This window comes from Pogona vitticeps, chromosome 3, assembly GCF_051106095.1.
Source record: "Pogona vitticeps strain Pit_001003342236 chromosome 3, PviZW2.1, whole genome shotgun sequence".
Taxonomy (NCBI): Eukaryota; Metazoa; Chordata; class Lepidosauria; order Squamata; family Agamidae; genus Pogona; species Pogona vitticeps.
In genome coordinates this window covers 204,491,759-204,515,553 of record NC_135785.1, presented here as the reverse complement: position 1 = coordinate 204,515,553, position 23,795 = coordinate 204,491,759, and the positions used below count along the sequence as shown (strand labels likewise).

General features: G+C 43.4%; 1 protein-coding gene across 1 annotated transcript in view; it reads right to left on the bottom strand.

Annotated features, from left to right (window-relative positions):
* Nucleotides 1-17,772, bottom strand: part of PAXBP1 (PAX3 and PAX7 binding protein 1) — a 46,134-nt gene extending 28,362 nt beyond the window's left edge. Inside the window, exons 1-5 of the mRNA XM_020796259.3 lie at nt 17,049-17,772; nt 10,876-11,004; nt 5,713-5,889; nt 4,536-4,757; nt 1,031-1,134 (exon numbers count right to left, since the gene is read on the bottom strand). Of these exons, the coding sequence (XP_020651918.3) occupies nt 1,031-1,134; nt 4,536-4,757; nt 5,713-5,889; nt 10,876-11,004; nt 17,049-17,757 (1,341 nt within the window). The 5' untranslated portion in view covers nt 17,758-17,772. The remainder of the gene's footprint in view (nt 1-1,030; nt 1,135-4,535; nt 4,758-5,712; nt 5,890-10,875; nt 11,005-17,048) is intronic.
* Nucleotides 17,773-23,795: the final 6,023 nt, after the last annotated feature.

Here is a 23,795-nt window from a genome sequence, read left to right as displayed (position 1 = left end):
TAGGCCCGTGGGGGGGCTGGAAGATGGCTGGAAAGGGAAGGGAAGGTGGCGATTTCGGGCTGCTAGGCCTGTGGAGGGGTGGAACATGGCTGGGAAGATAAGGGAAGGTGGCAATTTCTGCCTGCTAGGCCCATGGGGGGGATAGAAAGCGGCTGGAAAGGGTCAAAACTGCCACCTTCTCTTCCCTGCCATCTTCCACCCCCCACAGGCCTAGCAGGCCGAAATCGCCACCTTCCCTTCCCTTCCGAGCCATCTTCCACCCCCACCCCCACAGGCCTAGCCACCCCACCCCCATGTAGACCTCTGGGAGCTTACCTGGCGTTCCTCAGCAGCTTTTTCCTAACTGTTGGGGTGAAAGAGCTACCAAGGAGCCTCTTACACCACCTACAGTTAGAATTTAAATTGCACCCTTTTTTACCATATTCACTCCATAAGGCGCATACACATTTCCCCCCACTTTCTTTGGAGGAAAAAGTTTGTCTTATAGCCCAAAAAATACGGTAAGTTATTCCATTTGCCAATTCTCTTTTTTCAGTAAATATTTATCAAAAATATTTTGCCCACTTCCAATTGTCTTTCCACAGTCTGACCTTTAAAATACTACTCTATTACACCATTATAACTGCATCATTTCACTTACAGAACCTTAAAATTATGTAACGAACTTGAATCCTGACTGTTAGTTGATCTCGAGTCCCATTCAAAGTTACAAGTGACTTAAACCACACTGATTTCATCATGCACTAAATGAAGTCAGCTTGGTCTGGATCCAACCTACTGTGTGATAATGAACTCTGGAGAAGAACCAGTGGACCACTTTGAGAAAGGAGTGTATGAGAAGGACAATGATGTCACGATAAGGTAAGACATTCAACTGCGACATGTCAATGTCTCAAATGCTCCTACCTCGCACCTCTCTATCCCCACCCCCAGCATTGGCAACTGGGGACGAGGCAACAATGAGAGAGCTGGATTTGTCCAGGGTACCACCATCATCAATTATAGATTGCAGTATGTTTTAAATACATGCCTGAGGTATATTAATGCCTTTACGTATCTGTTCTTGTTCCCATCGACTGAGTTCTTCATCCTGTTCTCCAGCTATCAGAGCTTCATCATCACTTCCTTCAATACCTGAGCAAAAAGGGAAAAATAAATTGGAACAGAATACTTAATAAGACAACGTAAAACTGAATACTATGCTCAAATACACAGTGATAGAGGCAAAAAGGTGCCCTTACAACGAGGAAAAATTTCAAATTCCAGATTATAAAGACCTTTGAGTTAACTGAGCTATTTCCACAAGTTTGAATGTTGCCACATAGCTCCTGGTAGCTGATACACCAAAGTTTGCTTAAATACTTAAAACTTTTATTTTCTCATGGAAATAAAAGGAAATTATATGTAGAGAGACAAAACATGATACTGCCCAGAAACAGACCTTAAGGGCCTGTCTGTCCTTAACTGTACCATGTCTCAAATCTAGCTTGTCTTATTCCTTAATAAACCAGGGCTCACTTGTCAAACCCAGCAATGGCTGTTTGGCCTTCTATGCACAGGACGCCATACTATCGATTGCAGCATCACCCTGTACCATCAAATGGGGGCGGGGGGGGGGAGAGACTAGGATGGTCAGGTAATTTTACATTGTCTGTAAAGTTATTCACACTGGGATCGAAAGAGAAGGAATCTCTGAAGGGTCCTGGAAGGCACTCTCGGACCCTTTGGAGGCTTCCCCCACCCCCGCTGGCCCAGCAGGCCGAAATTCCCAGATTATTTTTTTCCTATTTTCTTCTCCTAAAGATTTGGTGTGTCTTATGGAGAGGTGTGCCTTATGGGCGAAAAATACGGTAAATAACTTTATGGGGACTTATATTGAAAAAGATCAACATGGTTTTATACAAGGTAGACAAATGTCAAATTTAATGAGAAGGGTACTTAATTTAATACATTTAGCTAAAGAAACTAATTCTAAAGCTGGAGTACTTTCATTAGATATATTTAAAGCATTTGATTCAATGGAATGGGATACGTTAAAGATTCTAATTAAACACAGTATTTAGGGTTTGGACCCAATTTTAAGCAGATAATTCACCAATTATACTCACAGAATACAGCTAGATTAATAGTAAATGATGGAATAACTGAGACAATACACTAGGCCATGGTACAAGACAAGGTTGCCCTTATCTCCAGTATTATCTGTGCCGATAATAGAATTATTGGCACAGATAATAAGAAATGATAAACAGATTATAGGGACTGAACATAAAGAAAATGGCAAGTTAAACTTGTATGCTGATGATACATTATTAATAGTTTAAAATCCAACAGAAACAATGGAGAGGCTTAAATCACATTTGGAGGAATTCGAGGATATAATGGGATTAAAAGTAAATTGGGAAAGGTCAGAATGTTTATTGTTAAGCCACTTGGATGAGGAGAAAGGAAGAATGAAAACAATATTTGAAGGAAAATGGGAAACGTTATTAAATATTTAGGGATTAATATTACCTGGAATTTACAGGATATAATTAAAATAAATTTGGATAGATTGAAAAAAGGGATAATTGGAAGGATAAAATATTACCAGAAATTAAAGATTTCCTGGTTTGGTAGAGTAGCATTATGTAAAATGAAAATTATTTCTAAATTAAACTTTATATTTTGAATGCTTCTTATAAAAATTACAGAAAAACAATTGAAAGAATAGCAGATAATGATAAATTTTTACTATAATGGAAATAAAGGAGTGAGGATTAATAATAAATTATGGTATGCAACACAAAAAAGGAAGGTCTTGGATTACCCAATTTAAAATTATATTATATAGCAAACCAACTTAAACATATCTCAGATATTATTAAAGGTAATAAAAATTTAATCTGTACAGAAATAGAAATGCAGAATAAGGAAGAAAAAATGAAAGTATATTGTTTAAAGAAAAGATTGGAGAAGAGATTAAAAAGATGACTAACCTCTTCCTTAAAAATATGTTAGAAAATTGAAAAAAGTTTAGAGGTATACTGAACCCACCAATCTCTGTCCCTTATCCCAGGTTGTGGATTTAAAGAATTTTTCAGAAAATCTTAGAAAAACTTTTAAGAATATATTAAAAGATAAAGGGATAAATAGGATAAAAGATAGGATGGAAAAGATGAAAGACAAAGGAAAAATATAAAAGAGATATTGGGAGGATTCCCTGGTTTAATTTGATTCAAATAGAAAGGTGGACAAGGGAATGGAAAAGGAAGGGAAAAGTAGAAAAATGACAAAATTTGAGGAGATCTTTGAAAAAAAGATTGAAATTAGACAAAAACACAGAAAGAAAGGGAACTGTAAGTCATATATATAAATTGTTAATGGAAACCGAACAGGATACACAAGGATTAAAAGCACAGTGGCAACATGATTTGGATAAAAGAAGCATTAGGAGAAGAATGGGATAAAATGTGGGACTAAAGAATTATGAAGAACATGTCTATAAGGATAAAAGAAAATTGTTATAAGGTAATATGGAAATGGTATTTAATGCTGGCAAAACTGAATATAATAAATAAAAATGTATCATCACTATGTTGGAGGTGCAAAAAAGAGAAGGGGACGTTACATATGTGGTGGCTATGTGAAGTAAGAAAGAAAGAATGGATGCAAATTTTTAACGAAATAAGGAAAATAACTGGATTAAATATTCAAATGTCTCCGTCAATGGCTTTATTGAATGTAGTTAAGAAAAATCAAATGTTGAAAGAAAATAAGGATTTAATGGTAGTAACAGTTACGGCAGCAAGGTTAATCTTTGCAAGAAACTGGAAAAATGATAACCAATTTAATTTAGAGGAATGGTCTAGAGAATTATAGGATTATGGCAATTAATGATAAATTGACATGTGATATGAAAATAAGAAAACAACCTATCAAAAATGATGATTTTAAGAAAACATGGAGGGTATTCTTGGAATATGTATTTTGGAGAGGGAGGGGGCATACACCGAGGGATGAAACAATGAAGTTTTGGAGAAAAAAATGGACTGAATTTTTAAAAAAATTGTTAATGACAGCCCTGAGGGTGAAGGTGGCACTGCTGTTTTATGTGTATGTAATTGTATTTTAGGTTTATGTTGTGTAGACTGGATGTTTGTTTAATAACATTTAAAAATAAAAATAAAAACTTTTTAAAAAAAGAATCTGAAGCCAAAACCCAGACTTCCAATCCTACTTTTATGCCTGGTTCAAGGCAATTACAAGATATTGTCTGCTGAAAAACTAGCAACCTGACAGAGTTTTGGTGATTGCTGTTGCCCATGCCACAACCCATTCCACCGAGGAGGGGCCTTCAAAAGACTGGGTACAGGGCTATTGGTGGAGGGGGGAAACGTGATTTTCCATTTATTCATCCACTTCCATCTTCAGATGCTAATTTATCCTGTTAAGAAAGTAAGAACTCCTCTTTTGAAGGAAATGAGGTACTGCTCCCCAATAGACCCAGCCTAAATATGAAACTTAATTTACTGCCATTTTTCTTCTCATCTTACCTATTTCCTCTGCAATCTTTTGCCTCTGGGACTTCTCTTTCACTGAAAAGACTATTCTCCGCTTCTCATCATCATCTTCATCATCACTGGCATCATTTTCATCTTCTCTAACAAGGCGTCCTTTCCCGGTATCACTGTCAAGGGGTAAAAAGTCCCCAAGCTCACGAGCCATTTGGCGCTTTTTCCTAGCAGCATGAATAAAAGCAGCATCTGGGATTTCTCCTGAAATATAGTATTAGATTTTTTTAAAAGCATGAGTTTCATCCAATCATAAGTGCTTATGTTACAGTCCATTCCATAGGCATCCTTCAGTCTTGAGAGACTATGGTAACATGCTCTGAATCGAGGAGTGTCCTCTCCAGAGCATGAAGCCCGGGTAAGGTAATATGGAGGATAGGCTGTTACCCAAGCAGCAGATCCCCCCTTTCCACATTGCTGAAATGGTCCAATGGAAAGGCAAGAGCCAATACAACTGGTTCCAGCAATGTCGCAGGAGTTGGCAGAATGACACATGCTGCCTTCGGGACTCCATCTCCGGATTTTGCCTCGAGGTTAACTCCTGAAGCCTTTTCCATGAGTGGATATAGCCACAAGGCAGTGGAGGTTTGAAATCGGAGTTTTCCTTCTCCTAGATGGGCTGCCTTCCAGTAGAAGCTATAATTTCAGCCTGTTACATTGGAGAGATAAAATTTAGACATGGTTGCTCATTACAACCTACTCCATCAGCTTGACTAGGATCAATTGCTGATGATTTCCTCCCCTGCGGGGGCTTTCTCCCTGGAGGCCATTCCATCTGGCTGCACCAAGGGGAGAAGAGCTGACACAAGCAAAGCTTGTTGCAGCATTCTGTGCTTTTCTGCGATCTACTCCTGAGCGTTGTGAAAGGAGCAGCCATAAATAATTTATTAAGGGATTTAAAAGAATGGATTCAATAAAGAGAACAGGCTCCCATCTTCTTCTGATCATTTTAAAACAGAGGGAGGGAGAGACAAATGCCTATTCTCCTAAGAAAAATAAGACAGTTCTAGAAAGACTTGAATGTTGTGAAGAGGAGGGGCTGAAACTGGATGGCTCCCATCTAACAGAAATTTAACAATCTGCTTTGTCTGACACGAATCAAGAAAGATCAAAATGCCACCTCAGGATAACCTCTACCACAAAGGAAAAATATACTAACCTGGACGCAAAACATTCAGAGAAGACAAAGCACTTGAAAATGCTCCTGCAGCTTTTGGTTTTTCTTCTTCCTTTTCACTTTCAACTTCCATCTCATCTTCCCCTTGTTCACTATTTGTAGCTCCATCTTCTAGAGTTGTATCTTTAATTTGCCCTGTTTTGTCTGCAGACTGTTCAGCTGTAAAAGAAGCCTGTACTTTAATTGTTGCTTTGGAAAGGTATTTTTTTTCCTTCATCTGAACAGACGAAATGTAAAATATACAGAAACTATACTTTTAAGTTTTTCTTCTGAACAGCTTGATATCTTTGATCATACTAAAAACAATTACGTACAGCTTTGTTTTATTACTATATTTAAAAAGTGCCCTGTTAGACCTAGAAGCAAGGTGATAAAAATGAATGATTTTTGAAAATCAAAGTGATTTCAATCATGATTTAAATTTTAAAATATTATTTTTTAAAATTTAAATTGTCAAAAGAATCTGATTGTTTTAAAATTTTAAATTTTGGTTTAAATCAATTTGATTTCAATCAAACCTACTCTACTTACAAGTAATACATTTTTTTCTGATTCATGTACAGTGGACCCTCTACTTAAGGAATTAATCCGTATTGGAATGGTGGCTGCAAGTCGAAAAGTCTGTAAGTCGAATCTCCATTGACCTACAATGCACTGAAAACCAATTAATCCCATAACCAGTGGTTTTTATTCTATTTTTATTCCATTTTGTTTTTTTTTCTGGTCTGTAAGTCGATTCTCTGGCTGCAAGTCGAATCTAAATTTTGCAGCCAGAGAAGTCTGTAACTCGAAAAGTCTGTAAGTCGAGGGTCCACTGTATCTCAGAATATATTTATGTACCGTATTTTTTGCTCCATAAGATGCACATTTCCCAAAAAAAAGTTTATGCATGTTATGGAGGGAAATCGCCACCTTCAGGGACTCCTTTAAGGCTTGGGAAGCTTCAGAAGCGCCCCTGCAGGTGGCGATTTTGCCCCCTCTGGCCCCACAAGGGGGGGCTGGGTGAGCCTCCAAAGGGCCCTAGGGTGTGTTCCAGGACCCTTTGGAGGCACACCCTGCCCACCATGGGGCCAGAGGGGGCAAAATCACCACTTTCTGGGACACTTTTGAGGCTTGGGAAGCTTCAGAAGAATCCCTGAAGGTGGTGATTTCCTCCCTCTGGCCCTGCGGGGGGGGGGGGGCAGGGTGAGCCTCCAAAGGGTCCTGGAACACATCCAAGGACCCTTTGGAGCAGTGGTGTCCAACCTTGGCCCTCCAGATGTTCTTGGACTTCAACTCACAGAAATCCTGGCTAGCAGAGGTGGTGGTGAAGGCTTCTGGGAGCTGTAGTCTAAGAACATCTGGAGGGCCAAGGTTGGACACCACTGCTTTGGAGGCTCACCCTGCCCCCCCCCCACAGAGCCAGAGGGGGCGAAATCGCCACCTTCTGTGACTCTTTTGAGGTTTGAGAGGCTTCAGAAGAGTCCCTGAAAGTGGCGATTTTGCCTCCTCTGGCCCCGCAGGGGGGGGGGGGGCTGGGTGAGCCTCCAAAGGGTCCTAGGGACCTCTCCATAATTTTTTTTAAAAGACCCTCTGAGGGGTCTTGGAACGCACTCTCGGACTCTTTGGAGGCTTCCCCGACCTTCACCCCCACTGGCCCAGCAGGCCAAAATTCCCAGATCATTTTTTCCTGTTTTCTTCTCCTAAAAATTTGGTGCGTCTTATGGAAAGGTGAGTCTTATGGAGAGAAAAATACGGGTATGTCTGAACATACATTTTAAAGGGCCTTAGACTAAAAGCATTGGAATGACTATTGTTCAGCTACTAATAACCTAGCTTCAGGCCTTGCTATGGCACAAAACAACTATATTCACCCTGGTAGACAAGTTTTATTAGGAGAAATGGCTGGAGTAATAAGACATTGTTAGTACTCCTTTCCTTGATGGCTCTTGGCTCCACTGTATCCTTCTGGACCAACTTTGATGCAGACAATGAAAGGCAGAGTAAAATGTCATAGCTAACTAGCATCTGGTACAGGCAACAGACTGGATGACAGCCAATAGCGTTTATCACTTGTTGACATGAGGGTAATTATTGCTTGGTTTTATCCACACCCGAGGTAATATCCTGATTAAATTACTATGAACACTGTACACAGGGCTTTCACACAATATGTGGAAACTTAAGCTGTTTCAGAATACACCTGCCAGAATTTTAATCTATTCCATTTATTCAAAGCCCATTTCAAGAGGGCAGAAAGAATTCCATTATAAATACCAACAGTGACTTCTAAAGCCATAAGGTGTGAAATCAAATCGAGCTATGTAAAGAAATGTTCTCCAATGCTGTCCTAACCCCACCAAGATAAACAGTGAAAAATCTCTGTTTGCTCTTTTTCAGAACATGTTAACCAGAGAGGGGTCCTTGTATCTTATGGAATGCCTTCCTTAAGCAGGAGGCACCAGACAAACACAATTTTACTCCTCCTGGTTTTTAAAGTAGTTCAGGCACTTAAAATGCTGTCTATGTTCTATTTTCATTCAAATTTTATGGATCTTATAATTGAGTACCTTTTTTGTATGTTTTTACCATATGGTTTATTGTTACTGGTGTTTTCAACTATTTAAGTACAGTGGTGCCTCACATAACGATGTTAATTGGTTCCAAACAAAACATCGTTATGTGAAAACATCGTTATGTGAAGCACCATTTCCCATAGGAATGCATTGGAAACCGGTTAATCCGTTCCAATAGGAATGGATTATCCGGTTTTTTCCCTCCCCCCGTGGCTTGGATCTGACGCACGGCGGCTAACTCAGCCATGGCTTGACTCCCTAGAGTCCGGCCATGGCTGGGGTAGCCGCCGTGGCTCGGATCCAAGCCGCGGGGGGAGGGTGGTGGGATTGGAATGCCTTTCAGGCATCCCGGGCTTGGATCCCACCCGCCGCCGGTTAGGGTAACCGGCGGCGGGTGGGATCCAAACCCAGGATGCCTGAAAGGCATCCCAATCCCACCACCCTCTCAGCCTGCCCCCACAGCTTGGATCCAAGCCGTGGGGGGTCGCTGGGAGCGGACACCCCCCACCCTGCAGCCGCCGCTTGAAGCCTCCCCGCGCTGCTTTCCCCAGCCATTCTCGGACGTCCAGGCGTCCGAGAACGGCTCGGGTAGGCGGCCCGGGCAGGCTTCAAGCGGCGGCTGCAGGGTGGGGGGGTGTCCGGAAGGTTTCCAGGCTTTCACCTGGAAACCTTCCGGATACCCCCCCCCTCTGTCCCCGCTGCTGGTAGCCTGCCCGGGCCGCCTACCCCAGCCGTTCTCAGACGTCCAGGCATCCGAGAACGGCTCGGGTAGGCGGCCCGGGCAGGCTACCAGCTGGGGCTGGCTGACGCTTCGGAGGAGCCGCGGGGAGAGGCCTCCCCGCGGCCCCTCCGAAGCGCCGGCCAGCCGGCCGGCATTCTCGGGGCAGGCGCTTCGGAGCAGCCGCGGGAGAGGTCTCCCCGCAGCCGCTCCAAAGCGCCCGCCCGGAGAATGCCTGCAGGCTGGCCGGCGATTCAGAGCGGCTGCGGGGAGACCTCTCCCGCGGCTGCTACGAAGCGCCGGCCAGCCAGCCAGCATTCTCAGGGCAGGCGCTTCGGAGCAGCCGCGGGAGAGGTCTCCCCACAGCCGCTCCAAAGCGCCCGCCCGGAGAATGCCTGCAGGCTGGCCGGAGATTCAGAGCGGCTGCGGGGAGACCTCTCCCGCGGCTGCTACGAAGCGCCGGCCAGCCAGCCAGCATTCTCAGGGCAGGCGCTTCGGAGCAGCCGCGGGAGAGGTCTCCCCACAGCCGCTCCAAAGCGCCCGCCCGGAGAATGCCTGCAGGCTGGCCGGAGATTCAGAGCGGCTGCGGGGAGACCTCTCCCACGGCTGCTACGAAGCGCCGGCCAGCCAGCCGGCATTCTCAGGGCAGGCGCTTCGGAGCAGCCGCGGGAGAGGTCTCCCCGCAGCCGCTCCAAAGCGCCCGCCCGGAGAATGCCTGCAGGCTGGCCGGAGATTCAGAGCGGCTGCGGGGAGACCTCTCCCGCGGCTGCTCCAAAGCGCCGGCCAGCCAGCCGGCATTCTCAGGGCAGGCGCTTCGGAGCGGCCGCGGGAGAGGTCTCCCCGCAGCCGCTCCAAAGCGCCCGCCCGGAGAATCCCTGCAGGCTGGCCGGAGATTCAGAGCGGCTGCGGGGAGACCTCTCCCGCGGCTGCTACGAAGCGCCGGCCAGCCAGCCGGCATTCTCAGGGCAGGCGCTTCGGAGCAGCCGCGGGAGAGGTCTCCCCGCAGCCGCTCCAAAGCGCCCGCCCGGAGAATGCCTGCAGGCTGGCCGGCGATTCAGAGCGGCTGCGGGGAGACCTCTCCCGCGGCTGCTACGAAGCGCCGGCCAGCCAGCCGGCATTCTCAGGGCAGGCGCTTCGGAGCAGCCGCGGGAGAGGTCTCCCCGCAGCCGCTCCAAAGCGCCCGCCCGGAGAATGCCTGCAGGCTGGCCGGAGATTCAGAGCGGCTGCGGGGAGACCTCTCCCGCGGCTGCTCCAAAGCGCCGGCCAGCCAGCCGCCATTCTCAGGGCAGGCGCTTCGGAGCGGCCGCGGGAGAGGTCTCCCCGCAGCCGCTCTGAATCGCCCGCCCGGAGAATGCCTGCAGGCTGGCCGGCGGTTCAGAGCGGCTGCGGGGAGACCTCTCCCGCGGCTGCTACGAAGCGCCGGCCAGCCGGCCGGCATTCTCGGGGCAGGCGCTTCGGAGCAGCCGCGGGAGAGGTCTCCCCGCAGCCGCTCCAAAGCGCCCGCCCGGAGAATGCCTGCAGGCTGGCCGGCGATTCAGAGCGGCTGCGGGGAGACCTCTCCCGCGGCTGCTCCAAAGCGCTGGCCAGCCAGCCGGCATTCTCAGGGCAGGCGCTTTGGAGCGGCCGCGGGAGAGGTCTCCCCGCGGCCGCTCCGAAGCGCCCGCCGGGGGCCTATGGGGGAAACATCGCTATGCGAGTTTCCTCCATAGACTGCCTCGCTATACGAGGCAGTAGTTTCCCCCAGAAACCCCCTCGCTATGCGAATTCATCGTTAAACGAAGCATTCGCTAAGCAAGGCACCACTGTAATCTCAATGAGCAATCTGATGAAGCACAGAATATAAATTGATTAATCTGATACAATTATCATTACCATCTAGTGAAGAAACAGTTTCTGATTTTGTCTTGGATTTTTCAAGGTCTTCTTTGTATTCTTTCTTAAGCAGCTTTACTATCTTTTTACTGTAACTTGATTTCTTCACTTTAAAAACTTCTTCACTTTCTTCAGGAGAAAAAAATAAAAACAAAAGTGAAACATCAATACACAAACAAAATACCCATAATTTGCAGTTATAGTAAAAGTATTATATGCTACAGGAATCACACAAACTGTTTTGGTTTCTATAAATTATCAAGTTGTAACCCTTCTGAAAATCTCATTTCTACTCCTCAAAACAGTATCAGCCAGGATCTAGCTAGGAATTTGTTTGTTCCAAGAACGGACCCCACCACTTCTTGTAGCTACCCTATTTCCCTGAAACTAAGAACCTAACTTGAAAATAAGCCCTAGTATGGTTTTTCAGGATGCTCGTAATATAAGCCCCACCCCAAAAATACATAAGCCCCAGTTAAGTGAAACCCCACCCTCCACCATTGTGCAGCAACCAGAAGAAAATGACATGACTGTATTTGAATAAATGTAGATTGTTGTACATGAAAACAAATCCCCTAAAAATAAGCCATAATGTCTTTTTGGACCCTGTCTTATTTTCAGGGAAAGGTAGATACAAGAAACAAGACATATATGTAGGATATACCTCTCTCCTCAACATCCAAGTACACATCACACATAGTGGTTCCCAATCACTGGAAACTTAAATTACTGAATAAGTGTTAAACAATGGAGTACTTTGGCAGAAATGTACCTATTACAGTGGATATAAAAAGTTTACACACCCCTGTTAAAATGTCAAATGTCTGTGATGTAAAAAAAATAGACAAAGATAATTTTTGGAACTTTTCCCACCTTTAAAGAGACCTATGAACTGTACAACTCAGTTGAACAGCACACTGAAATATTTTAGGTGGAGGGAAGTAAAAATAAAAAAATGAAATGATATGGTTGCATCTGTGTGCACACCCTTAAACTAATACTCTGTCGAAGCACCTTTTGATTTTATTACAGCACTCAGCCTTTTGGGGCATGAGTCTATCAGTATGGCACATCTCGACTTGGGAATATTTGCCCACTCTTCTTTGCAAAAATGCTTCAAATCTGTCAGATTGCAAGGGCATCTCCTGTGCACAGCCCTCTTCAGATCACCCCCACAGATTTTCAATCAGATTCAGGTCTGGGCTCTGGCTGAGCCATTCCAAAATGTTAATCTTCGTCTGGTGAAGCCATTCCTTTGTTGATTTGGATGTATGCTTTGGGTCATTGTCATGCTGAAAGATGAAGTTCCTCTTTGTGTTCAGCTTTCTAGCAGAAGCCTGAAGGTTTTGTGCCAATATTGACTGGTATTTGGAACTGTTCATAATTCCCTCTAAGGTCCCTGACCCAGCTGAAGAAAAAAAGCCCCAAAGCATGATGCTGCCACCACCATGCTTCACTGTGAGTATGGTGTTCTTTTGGTGATGTCCAGTGTTGTTTTTGCACCAAACATATCTTTTGGAATTAGTGCCGAAAAGTTCAACCTTGGCGTCATCACACCATGACACTTTTCCCCACAGGCTTTTGGGAGACTTCAGATGTGTTTTTGCAAAATTTAGCCGGGCTTGGATGTTTTTCTTCGTAAGAAAAGGCTTCCGTCTTGCCACTCTACCCCATAGCCCAGAGAGATGATGAATACGGGAGATTGTTGTCAAACGTACCACACAGTCAGTACTTGCCAGATATTCCTACAGCTCCTTTAATGTTAAGGTAGGCCTCTTGGCAGCCTCCCTGACCAATTTTCTTCTAGTCTTTTCATCAATTTTGCAGGGACGTCCAGTTCTTGGTAATGTCACTGTTGTACCATATTTTCTCCACTTGATGATGACTGTCTTCACTGTGTTCCAAGGTATATCTAATGCCTTAGAAATTCTTTTATACCCTTCTCATGACTGATACCTTTTAACAATGAGACCCCTCTGATGCTTTGGAAGCTCTCTGTGGACCATGACTTCTGCTGTAGGATGTGACTAAGAAAATGTCAGGAAAGACCTACTAGCACAGCCGATCTTTATTTGGGATTCCTCAGAGGCACTTTAAATGATGGCAGGGTGTACTGACACCTACTTAACATAAGTTTGAATGTGATTGTTTCCTGCTGAACACAGCTACATCCTCAGTTATAAGAGGGTGTGCACACAGATGCAACCATATTGTTCCAGTTTTTTATTTTTACTTTCCTCCACCCAAAAGATTTCAGTTTGTTGTTCAACTGAGTTGTACAGTTCATTGTTGTTCTTGTTTAGTCATTAAGTCATGTCCAACTCTTTGTGACCCCATGGACCAGAGCACACCAGGCCCTCCTGTCTTCCACTGCCTCCCGGAGTTTGGTCAAATGTACAATTCAAAGGTCTCATTAAAGGTTGATAAAAGTTCTAAAATGATTTATCTCTGTCCCATTTTTTTACATCACAGACACTTTACATTTTAACAGGGGTGTGTAAACTTTTTATATCCACTGTATAATGTGAAATATTTTGAATGGGGAAATATATTGCCAGAATCCCATCTGCCTTGTCTTGTTTCCCAATTTTGCAGTTATAGAAACCAAACACAAATATATTATGCAAAGGACAAAACAGTAGAGTATGCTCTGATACACGGGTGAGCAACAAATGGCCCTTCAGATGTTGTAGGACTGCAGCTCCCATCAATTCTAGGGAACACAATTGAGAAGGATCACATGAGATACACAATGGAACAACATCTGAGGGGAACCCTCTATGGCACTGCAAAGCTACAACACTGCAGAGGGACAATAGCTAGGGCTGCCAATCTAAAGGATTAAACATCACTCAAAGAAACTGCTAAAAGGAATCCAGGAGACGTTAAGGCTTCCAAGCATTCCCAACATGACAGCGCCAGGAAAAAAAACACCTCCAGAAAGGACTTTAGGTATGTTTTTCATCACTTATTGCTATTAATCTCTAGATCTACATATCAGGGAATTGCAGAAGCCTTTGGAAATTTTACAAAACCGGAGTGCCAGCCCAAGAACTATTGGTCCGTAAATTACATGAATATATTGTTTCCTAGTATAAAAATATAATTTGTAGTCTTTATTCCACAATGAGGTCTAAAACTGTCATTACTTCAGGGAACAACTGCTTTCAAATGTTGTGCCTGGCAGCTTTGTCTGACTTCCTCTTTGATGGGGGGGAGGGCTTTAAAAAATTTCCTTACTAGTTGGATTTTCACTGTTGCTATTTCAGAGCTTTAACTTCCCCCCACATTTCACCTCCTGTCCCAGTTGTTTTTATTTGGTTGATGGATTTGTGCTCTACTCTTGCTATGGATACTAATAGAAAACCTGAGTTTGTCTAATCTTCATTCATACAAAGTTTTATTTTGAATCATTCCTATAATTCGCAAGTGGATCTTAATCATGCTACAGACGTTATTATGCTTCATTCGTAAAGTTTTGTATATTATAACAACCCCTCTCAATTTTGGTATCAACAGAATACAAGACAGAAAGAATGGTGCCTGAAATTAGATGAGATTAGAATACTAGCTAAATAAGAATATTTCAAGAAGGGAAAATGTATAGTTTAAAGAAAGTAATATATTTGCCCAACACCTTAGGACTTTGAACGTAGGTAATTTTTAGGTTATAACTTCAAACTTAAAGGGTAAGTAATAATGTGTTTTTATCCTAATATATCTTTAGTTTTAACAAATATTGTTCCATTCAGAAGAAAAATTAACATGGACTAAATCTAATAATCAGCCCCAACTAGAGTAGATTGGCTGAATCAATGGAACTCCAATAAGATAATATCTGTTAAATTCCATTAATTGTCTACGCTAATTGAGATATTTTAATATAGGAACTTGAACTATTTAATTAGCTTGCAAACATCTAGAAAATACTTCTCACTTGGGTTTTTACTAGGGCAGTCTTTTCAAAGCAAAGGAGTGAAGCCCATGGATATGGTTCCCATCAGCTGCAGATCAGTAGATAATTATCCCCTATGCCACAGGGTACTGGACAGTAAGTTGATTCAACTGTTATCCTGGGAGTGTGACATAGAGGAGCAGTTGTGAAACAAAACTACCGTGTTTTCCCCGAAAATAAGACAAGGTCTTATATTAATTTTTGCTCCAAAAATGCATTAGGGCTTATTTTCAGGGGATGTTTTATTTTTTCCATGTACAACGATCTATGTTTATTCAAATACAGTCATGTCATCTTCTTCTGGTTGCTGTACAATGGTGGAGGGTAGGATTTCACTTAACTGGGACTTATTTTTTGGGTAGGGCTTATATTACGAGCATCCTGAAAACACATAGTAGGGCTTATTTTCAGGTTAGGTTTTATTTCTGGGGAAACAAGGTAACACATGAAAGAAAACATCAAGTTGGTAGACTGAAATATGTACTTGCTTTTATAAGACCAAGAATGAATGAATGAATGAAGGTAGTTAGGTAGGTAGATAAGTCTTGGTTGCAAATTTATTTTGGTAGGAGATAGAATTCCCAATTATTGTTGCCATATATGACCCAAAGACAAAACTTCTCAGAGGATCCCACATAAACCTAAGATGTGACTTCTTCCTTTGACATCTATAACCAAGAAAGATTACAGCAACTGAAAATGGCAGTCTTTTACAGATCAAATGTTCTCATTTATATTTTCATCTCTCAAACCAAAATGTATTTTCGAAAACATTTTAAAAGAATAAATTAGTTGATAATTTGATCATTCAAGGAAAATAGAAAAAGAAACACATGGAGAAGGTATTAGCTGAAGAACCTGGGAAACTGCTTGGATGCAAAACAAGATCTGTTTACAACTGCTGGATTCAAAATAATGCTATTTTAGAATGTTTTAATAGAAGTATGGTTTCCAAATTCCACGAGGTACTAGGCCCCCTCTATTCAGCACTGGTTAGGCCACACCTTGAGTACTGTGTCCTGTCCTGGACACCACACTTCAAGAAAGATGGTAACAAATTGGAACAGGTTCAGAGGAGGGCAACAAGCATGATCAAGTGTTGGAAACCAAGCCTTACGAGGAAAGGCTGAAAGAAATGGGCATGTTTAGCCTTGAGAAAAGAAGGTTGAGGGGTGATATGATAGCACTTTTCAAATATCTGAAAGGCTGACATACAGAGGAGGGGCAAGATCTGTTCTCGATCATCCCAGAGTGCAGGACATGCAGCAATGGACTCAAATTAAAGCAAGCCAGATTTTATCAGGAAAAATTTCCTAACTGTTAGAGCAGTACGTACAACAGTGGAAGCAGGTACCTCGGGAGTTGGTGAATGCTCCAACACTGGAGGCATACAAGAAAAATTTAGATCATCACCTGGCAGATATCCTTTGATTGTATTCCTGCACTGAGCAGGGGGTTGGGCTTGATGGCCTTAGAGGCCCCTTCCAACTTCACTTTTCTATGATAATCATTATGACACACAACCTCCAACAGAAAAGGGAACAGGAAGAGATATTATTAGTAATAATCTTCAAACTGCAGAGCTGGAAGAGACCCTAGGGATCATCGAGTTCAGTCCTTATCAAGAAAGCACTGTGGAAAATTGAACTCTCAACCTTCGGCTCTGCAGCCAGAGACCTAAACCCTTTAAAGTCCTCTCATGGTGCTTCAGTTCTAGAAAACAGATGCATACTAGATGTTGACTGAAAATGAAATAGGAGTGCTTCCTCTACCAATTTCACCCGAAAGTTCTCACATGCAGAGACTATTCCCGATCTCCTTTACGTCTGAACCGTACTGAACACCTGCCTGCTTAGAAGTACTGTATATGCATTTCCTGCAACAAAATAACAATCTTCACACTTTTCCAAGACGTGACAAATGCTTCAAAGAGTACACCCGGCCCGCAGGTGGGTTTTCGTCGCGAGCGGAAATACTTTCTGGAAAGCAAAAACGCACACCGCGTGAATGAAGGGCCCGACTTTCCGAGGCCGCTCCAGAAGGCCAGCCGGGAGTGGCCTCGAAGGGGGAGCAGCAGGCAACCCTCCAACTCGGGCCGCCTCAAACGCCACCAAGCCGGCAGTGGGCCGGAGAAGCAGCAAGGCCTCCAGGACCGAGGAGGAGGATGCCGTGGGTTTCCCGCGCCAGCGAAAACTAAAGCGGGCCGCGTTCGCCTTACCTTCCTCTTCATCCTGGAAGCTGAGGAGACTGAGGCTCCCGCGTGGCGGGCCCGGGGCGGCGGCGTCCTTGCTCTTGTTTTTCCGCTCCTTGAGCTTGGAAGCCGCCGAGAGAAGCCCGTTGTTTCCCGACGTCGGCGGCTGCTGCGACGGGGAAGGCGGGAGAGAAAGGAGAACCGGCGGCGGGGGCGGGTTGAGATGGGGGGCCATGAGGCCGGCCTCTCCCCGACCAACCGCCTCAGCTCCGCCAAAAGCGAAGCCGGCGGCGGCGGCGGCGGCAGGAGAGACGAGGGGCACGCAGCCCGTCGGAAGGGGCAGAAGCGGGGGCTTCGGAGCTGGAGGCTCGGCCTCCCCCGCAGGCCCTTCGGCAGCTGCTGGTAGTGGCGGCTGCGAGGAGGACGGCGACCCCTCGTCTCGCTCTTCGTCGTCCTCCTCCGAGTCGTTCCGCTTCCGCACGTTCACGCGTCGTGCCTTGCGAAACATTCCGCCCCGGCCCCAACGGCCACTGACGCGGGAAACCGACGGTACCGTAAAAAAAGAGCGAGCGCGAAAAAGAACCACTACCGCCGCCGCCGCCGCCGATGCGGAGAGCGCACGCACACACCCCGGATCAAGTCCTCGCTCACTCCCCGCAGTAGCATTCCGGCCCACAAATGACCACAGCGCCCCCTGTAGTCCTTCGTCCGCTTGTTCCTTTTCTCCTCGCGTCATAAGCACTGCCAGGTATGGCAGCGACCCACTTCCTCTACCACCGAGTTCGCGTGAGGGATAGAGCACCTCGCCGCATGACCATAGACAGCGGGAAGACCGAGTACCAGATGGCCGTTTGTGTGCCTCTGAGAGAGAGAGAGAGAGAGAGAGAGAGAGAGAAAAACGCCATCTTGAAACTGAGGGAAGGCAGGGTGATTACGTCACTACTGCTGGTAACGCGGGAAGACGGCGGTTGTATTGAAATATATGAGACAGAGAGGGGGTTTTAAAAATGGGACTTCTTTGTTGTTGTAGAACAGAATACTGTACAGTGAGTGTAGAATCAATGACTGCTTGACGTTAGAGTTTATTTTTAAAATATTTTCAGGCTGGCATGGGGTTTAGGTCAGCGGCGGGAAGCCTACAAAGCTTTCTTCCCACTCTTAACAGTTGCGCCTAAAGGGCTACAGACAGAACTAAGTGCACTCTGGGTTGCCTGTAGTGCCAGTTCAGATTAAATGTATCTATTTGTGGGCCAAGAAGATTAAAATAAAACAGAATAGTGTATACTTTATACTTTACATTTATTATAATAAATAATGAATATAAAAATTATTTTGGCTGTACGTAGGTTTTTTGGGCTGTTTGGCCGTGTTCCAGAGCACGCCCAAACAGCCCAAAAAAACTACAATAACCATCAGATCCCGACCGTGAAAGCCTTTGAGAATACATAAAAATAATTAACTTAATACATGTTAATCTAATAATAATTGTGGGGACCTCCCAGAAAAGACTATGCCCCCCCTGGGGATGTGACCCCCACATTTGGAACCCAGGCTATGAAAGATACAAGGAAAATCGGTGTCCTCAAGAGGTGACTCTCAGTAATTAGCAAGCAAAATTCTTGGACTTAACTCATTATCTGCCTAGTTGCCATACTGGGATGAGCAGAAGTTGGTATTGGCGGGTGAAAATTCTCTTGGGAAAGAGGTGGGGAAGAAATTTACTGTATTATTGGTATCCAACCTTGGAAGGTGTGTGAATATTAAGGACGCCACAACACCAAGTCAAGGTCACTTCTAATGGCCGATCTATTCTGCTCTCTTCTATTGTGGAGGTTCTGGATTCTTTCTCTAAGAAGACATATTGAAAGAAACAGTATGCCCTGACACCTATGAACTTTACTCATCAATGACCATCAATCACTAGGAAATATTAAGGCTAACTGCAAGCAGATCCCAACCAATAATTTTGCAAGTTGGCTCTTAGAAATTTTCACAGATTCATTGCCCAGGATCTTGAACTTTGTTGGAGAGTGCACAGGATAGATCACTCCTTATCAGTAACCGTCAAATGGCCTAATTTAATTTAATTTTGCAAACTATGATCCACAAGTTTCTAAGTGAATAATTCAAGTGATTGGGATGTACTGTTGCAGTAGTTACTGTATGGAAAGATCTTTGACTGTACAGATATTTTGAGAAAACCAGGTTCTTCAGTTCGTAGTCCAGCAAGTCACATGAAACTTGAAGCTTACACCAAGAATGATTTTGGTGTACATTACATTTTGGATGACGCAGGGGCTAGACGCTCCGTCAAAAGAGAAGGAGTTGTGTATGGCTGAAGTCTTTTATCAGAAATTTAAAATTATGGACATATATGAAATATAGGTAAAATTTAAAACATTAAGACAATATTGTTATTATTCCCCCTTCTCCCGCCCCCACAGTTTTTGCCAACATGCTGAGGCAGAGTAACATAGCTGCTTCATTGGAAAGTACTATACAGTACAGTACTATGGTTCAGTATTTTATCTTTTTGCTAGAGGGCAGTAGAATCCCAGCTTTTAGTTGTTCCAAGGATTTTTCTACATAGTTTGAGCAATTTCAGCATAGAAGTAGTCTCTCAGGTTCTTACGTGGAATTATGCATTGCTGACTTGTCTGCAATTGCAGAGAGAAACTTTTGACTGAATTGATCCCACATCAATTGAACATTGACATATATTGTTAAATGTTAGGGCAAGTAACAATAGTCAATGAAAGTGAAGTTGATGAAGATGAAAAGGTGAATGTCATAACTTAGAGATAATGTATTATGAAACAAAATCCTGAATTGTTTTCAGTGCTTATTGGTGTATTATTAGAAGAGATATACATTGTTCAGTTATGGAATTGACCAGTAAATGTATGTGATCCACCTGGGAGCTGTATTTATGGAAAAAGTACCTATAATGGATATTAACAGGTTGCAATGGAGTTAAAGTTGCAGGAAATACTGTATTTGCTGGTGTATAAGACTACTTTTTTGCCCTGAAAAACATGCCTCCAAGTGGCGGGGTTGTCTTATACACCTGGTACACTTCAATTGGGATAGACATAGCTGCCCATAGTGGCCTTCCGATGCCTGCCCACCTCATTCTACATATCGTCCAGTATCGCGCAGTATCCAGCGCGGCTGCGGTGAACATCAGCAGTGAGACAGAGGTGCTCGGTGGGAAGCAGCGGCACTCCAGCCCGCCCCTTGTCTATGCAGAGCTCACAGTTGTGCACTAGTGCCAGTCACAGGGAGATGCAGGGGCCGGCTGGAGGCGCTGCGGTTGCGCTGCAGCCGTACAATGGTGACAATGAATAGCACCTTTTGTTTGGTGTGTGGAAGGTATGCGGAAGAGAGGGTAGTCTTATACGGCAAGTATATAACAAACTGTATTTTGAGTGGAAATGTTGGGTGATCGTCTTACACGCCCAGTCGTCTTGTACGCCGGCAAATACGGTACTTTAAATATTCACTTTGGTTTATACATGATTGACTAATGAAAGCAAGTGTGGCACTGACATACCATGGCCACCACTTTCTGTCTGTTTCCCTCTACGCTTACCATCACCAATCCAGGAAGTGTCATTCACCTTGTTTGTTAGGAATAAAAAAGTACTTGTTCCAAGATCAACCAACCTGTTTTGCTGCCTGAGACAAAGGTGCTCCCTCAACTTCATGTGCAGAAGCTGACAGAAATACAACCAAACAAAAATGACAGAAATATGTGTTTTAATATTTCATTGCACACATACATTCAATCTGCACAGAAACATCAGTGACAACAGAGTGGGTGTTTTAGGGAATAAAAAAATCAGACGGTCTCATCACTATATTTCATTCATAACTCAGCCACTAAACCCAAGAAATATCACTTGGTCATTGGCATTAGAATCTTCAAAGAAAAGCTCTGCTTAGTGGAAATTTTAGATGGAGCATAAATGTCTTGTAGATTAAATTGGATATGTTATCATCCATACAGTTTACTTAGTGTCCCAATTATAATAATGTCTCAAAGAAAGGTATCCATGGATAATTATTTAAAGGCAACAAGAGGCACGATGTAACAAGAAAAGATGGTTATTAACCTTCAATAAAGCTAAGAAGCACACTTGAAATTCTTTATTCTGTATAATTTGTGGTATAAAGTCTGATTTCAGTGGTCAAATAATTAAATATCTGAACATGGTTGTGTCACGTTCCCGCCTGTCCCTTGGTTGTTTTACCAAGCAAAGGGCACAAGCCATGTGTTGTGTCACTGCCATCAGTTGATTACATCAACATTGTTTATTATTAATGATAAAAGACCAGGCAATGTTTCATTTTAAAAAGAACTAAATATAAGTTGTTTATTATTACAGGTAATGAAGGTACAGTCGATGTCATTAACTCTTGTCACGTTCCCAGGGGGTTTCAACAGTCAACCGTCCAATAAACCAGTCCAGTATCAGAAGTCCAGAAGATGCAAATCAGATACCAAAATGCCAAAGCCAAAACACAAACCATAGTCAGCAGTCAGATTCCAAAGCCAAGGGTCCAGGATAAGCAGGAGCGTGGATGTGAGCCAGAGTGTTGACTTGTTGCTTCCACAAACTTCCAAGCTTCTGGGTGCAGATTTTATAGCAGTAGCAATCATCTAAACACTTCACAACCTTGGTTCAATCCTAATTAGCCAGCTCAAGGTTCACTTAACCTTCCATCCTTCCGAGGTTGATAAATTGAGTACCCAGCTCACTGGAGTGGGGGCAGTGTGTAGCCTGTATATTTAAATTGTAAACTGCCCAGAGAGTGCTGCAAGTGCTATGGGCCATTATATAAGCAGCATGCTTTGCTTTGCTTGCTTGCTTGCTTGTTTTATTTATTTATTTATTTATTTATTTATTTATTTATTTATTTACTTACACACACACACACACACACACACACACACACACACACACACACACACACACACACACACACACACACACACACACACACACACACACACACACACACACACACACACACACACACACACACACACTGCCCGACTTAGTGGAAAGCATTACTCAGGGCAGCTAACAACAAAAATAAATAGTATAACTGTTTCCAAATGCTCAAACACAATAGCACAAAATAGTAGCGCCTCTGAAGCAAGAAGAACTGTGTCTTAACTACATTAAATTGGAGTGGTGTTTTTTGCCACTGCTTTACAATTCAGGGCATTTAAGACCTTTTTAATCAGCTTAAATAAATGCACCATTCTTCAAGATCAGAATCCTATACATAATTACAGTTACAGTATAGTTAATCTCTGACAGGCCTGTGGCATAGCAGAAAAACAAATATAACCTTCTATTAATTTTTTTACAATGGGAGTTGGTTCATTATGTTTTCGTCTTAAGAGAATGCAATTGTGCATTTTAAGACAAAGTGCTAATTATGATTCAGTTACTACACTAGTTGCCCATTTGAGGCTTCTTTTTCAGGATTTGTGCTGATTATTTCTTCATCTGTTTACATTAATTACACACTAATACCTTGATTGCTTCAATTATCTTTACAATTCTTGAATACTTACATGTTGTTTAGAAAGATTTTAATGTCATTGGATCCTGCTAAGTGATGAGCTGAAGAGTGCAGTTTCTGCATTTGTACAGGGATAAAATTGGCTAAATGGATATTAAATCCCTAACGTAGATGGAGAAAGTGTTGGCACCTATGTATGTGAGATTAAATGTAGTAGTTCTCAGTGATCCTCCTTCATTCAGCCTCTCCTGCTAATAGCTTTTCTTCAGTGAGACAGATAGGAGGGTTGTTCCTCCCTGAACTGCATAAATTTCACTGTATATACTTAGGCGGCCTTCTATAGCAGATTGCAGGGACACACTATGAGAAGGAAAGTTTGGGAAAATCCATTTCTGTGAGCAGAAATTTATGTATGCAACATTAGGATTTTGCCCAGTGATTTTATTTATTCACAATACGTATCAACTGCTTCCCCTTCACGAATTGCTGCCTTGTTGTGGCGAAGGGGCTTGAGTAATTCAGAGAAGCTATGGGCTATGCCGTGCCGGGATACCCAAGATGGACAGGTCATAGTGGAGAGTTCTGACTAAATGTGATCCACCTGGAGCAGGAATTGGCACTGCCACTCCAGTATCTTTGCCAAGAAAACCCCATGATCAGAAACAAAAGGCTAAAAGATATGACGCTGGAAGATAAGACCCTCAGGTTGGAAGGCGTCCAACATGCTACTGAGGAAGAGTGGAGGACAAGTACAAGTAGCTCCAGAGCTAATGAAGTGGTTGGGCCAAAGCCGAAAGGACGCTCAGCTGTGGACGTGCCTGGAAGTGAAAGGAAAGTCCGATGCTGCAAAGAAAAATACTGCATAGGAGCCTGGAATGTAAGATCTATGAACCTTGGTAAGCTGGATGTGGTCAAACAGGAGATGGTAAGAATAAACATTGACATCCTGGGCGTCAGTGAACTAAATTTGACAGGAATGGGTGAATTCAATTCAGACAATTATAATATCTACTATTGTGGGCAAGAATCCTGTAGAAGAAATGGAGTATCCCTTACAATCAACAAAACAGTGGGAAAAGCTGTATTGGGATACAATCTCAAAGATGATAGAATGATTTCAATATGAATCCAAGGCAGACCTTTCAACATCACAGTAATCCAAGTTTTTGCACCAACCACCAATGCTGAGGAGACTGAAATTGACCAATTCTATGAAAACTTACAACACTTTCTAGA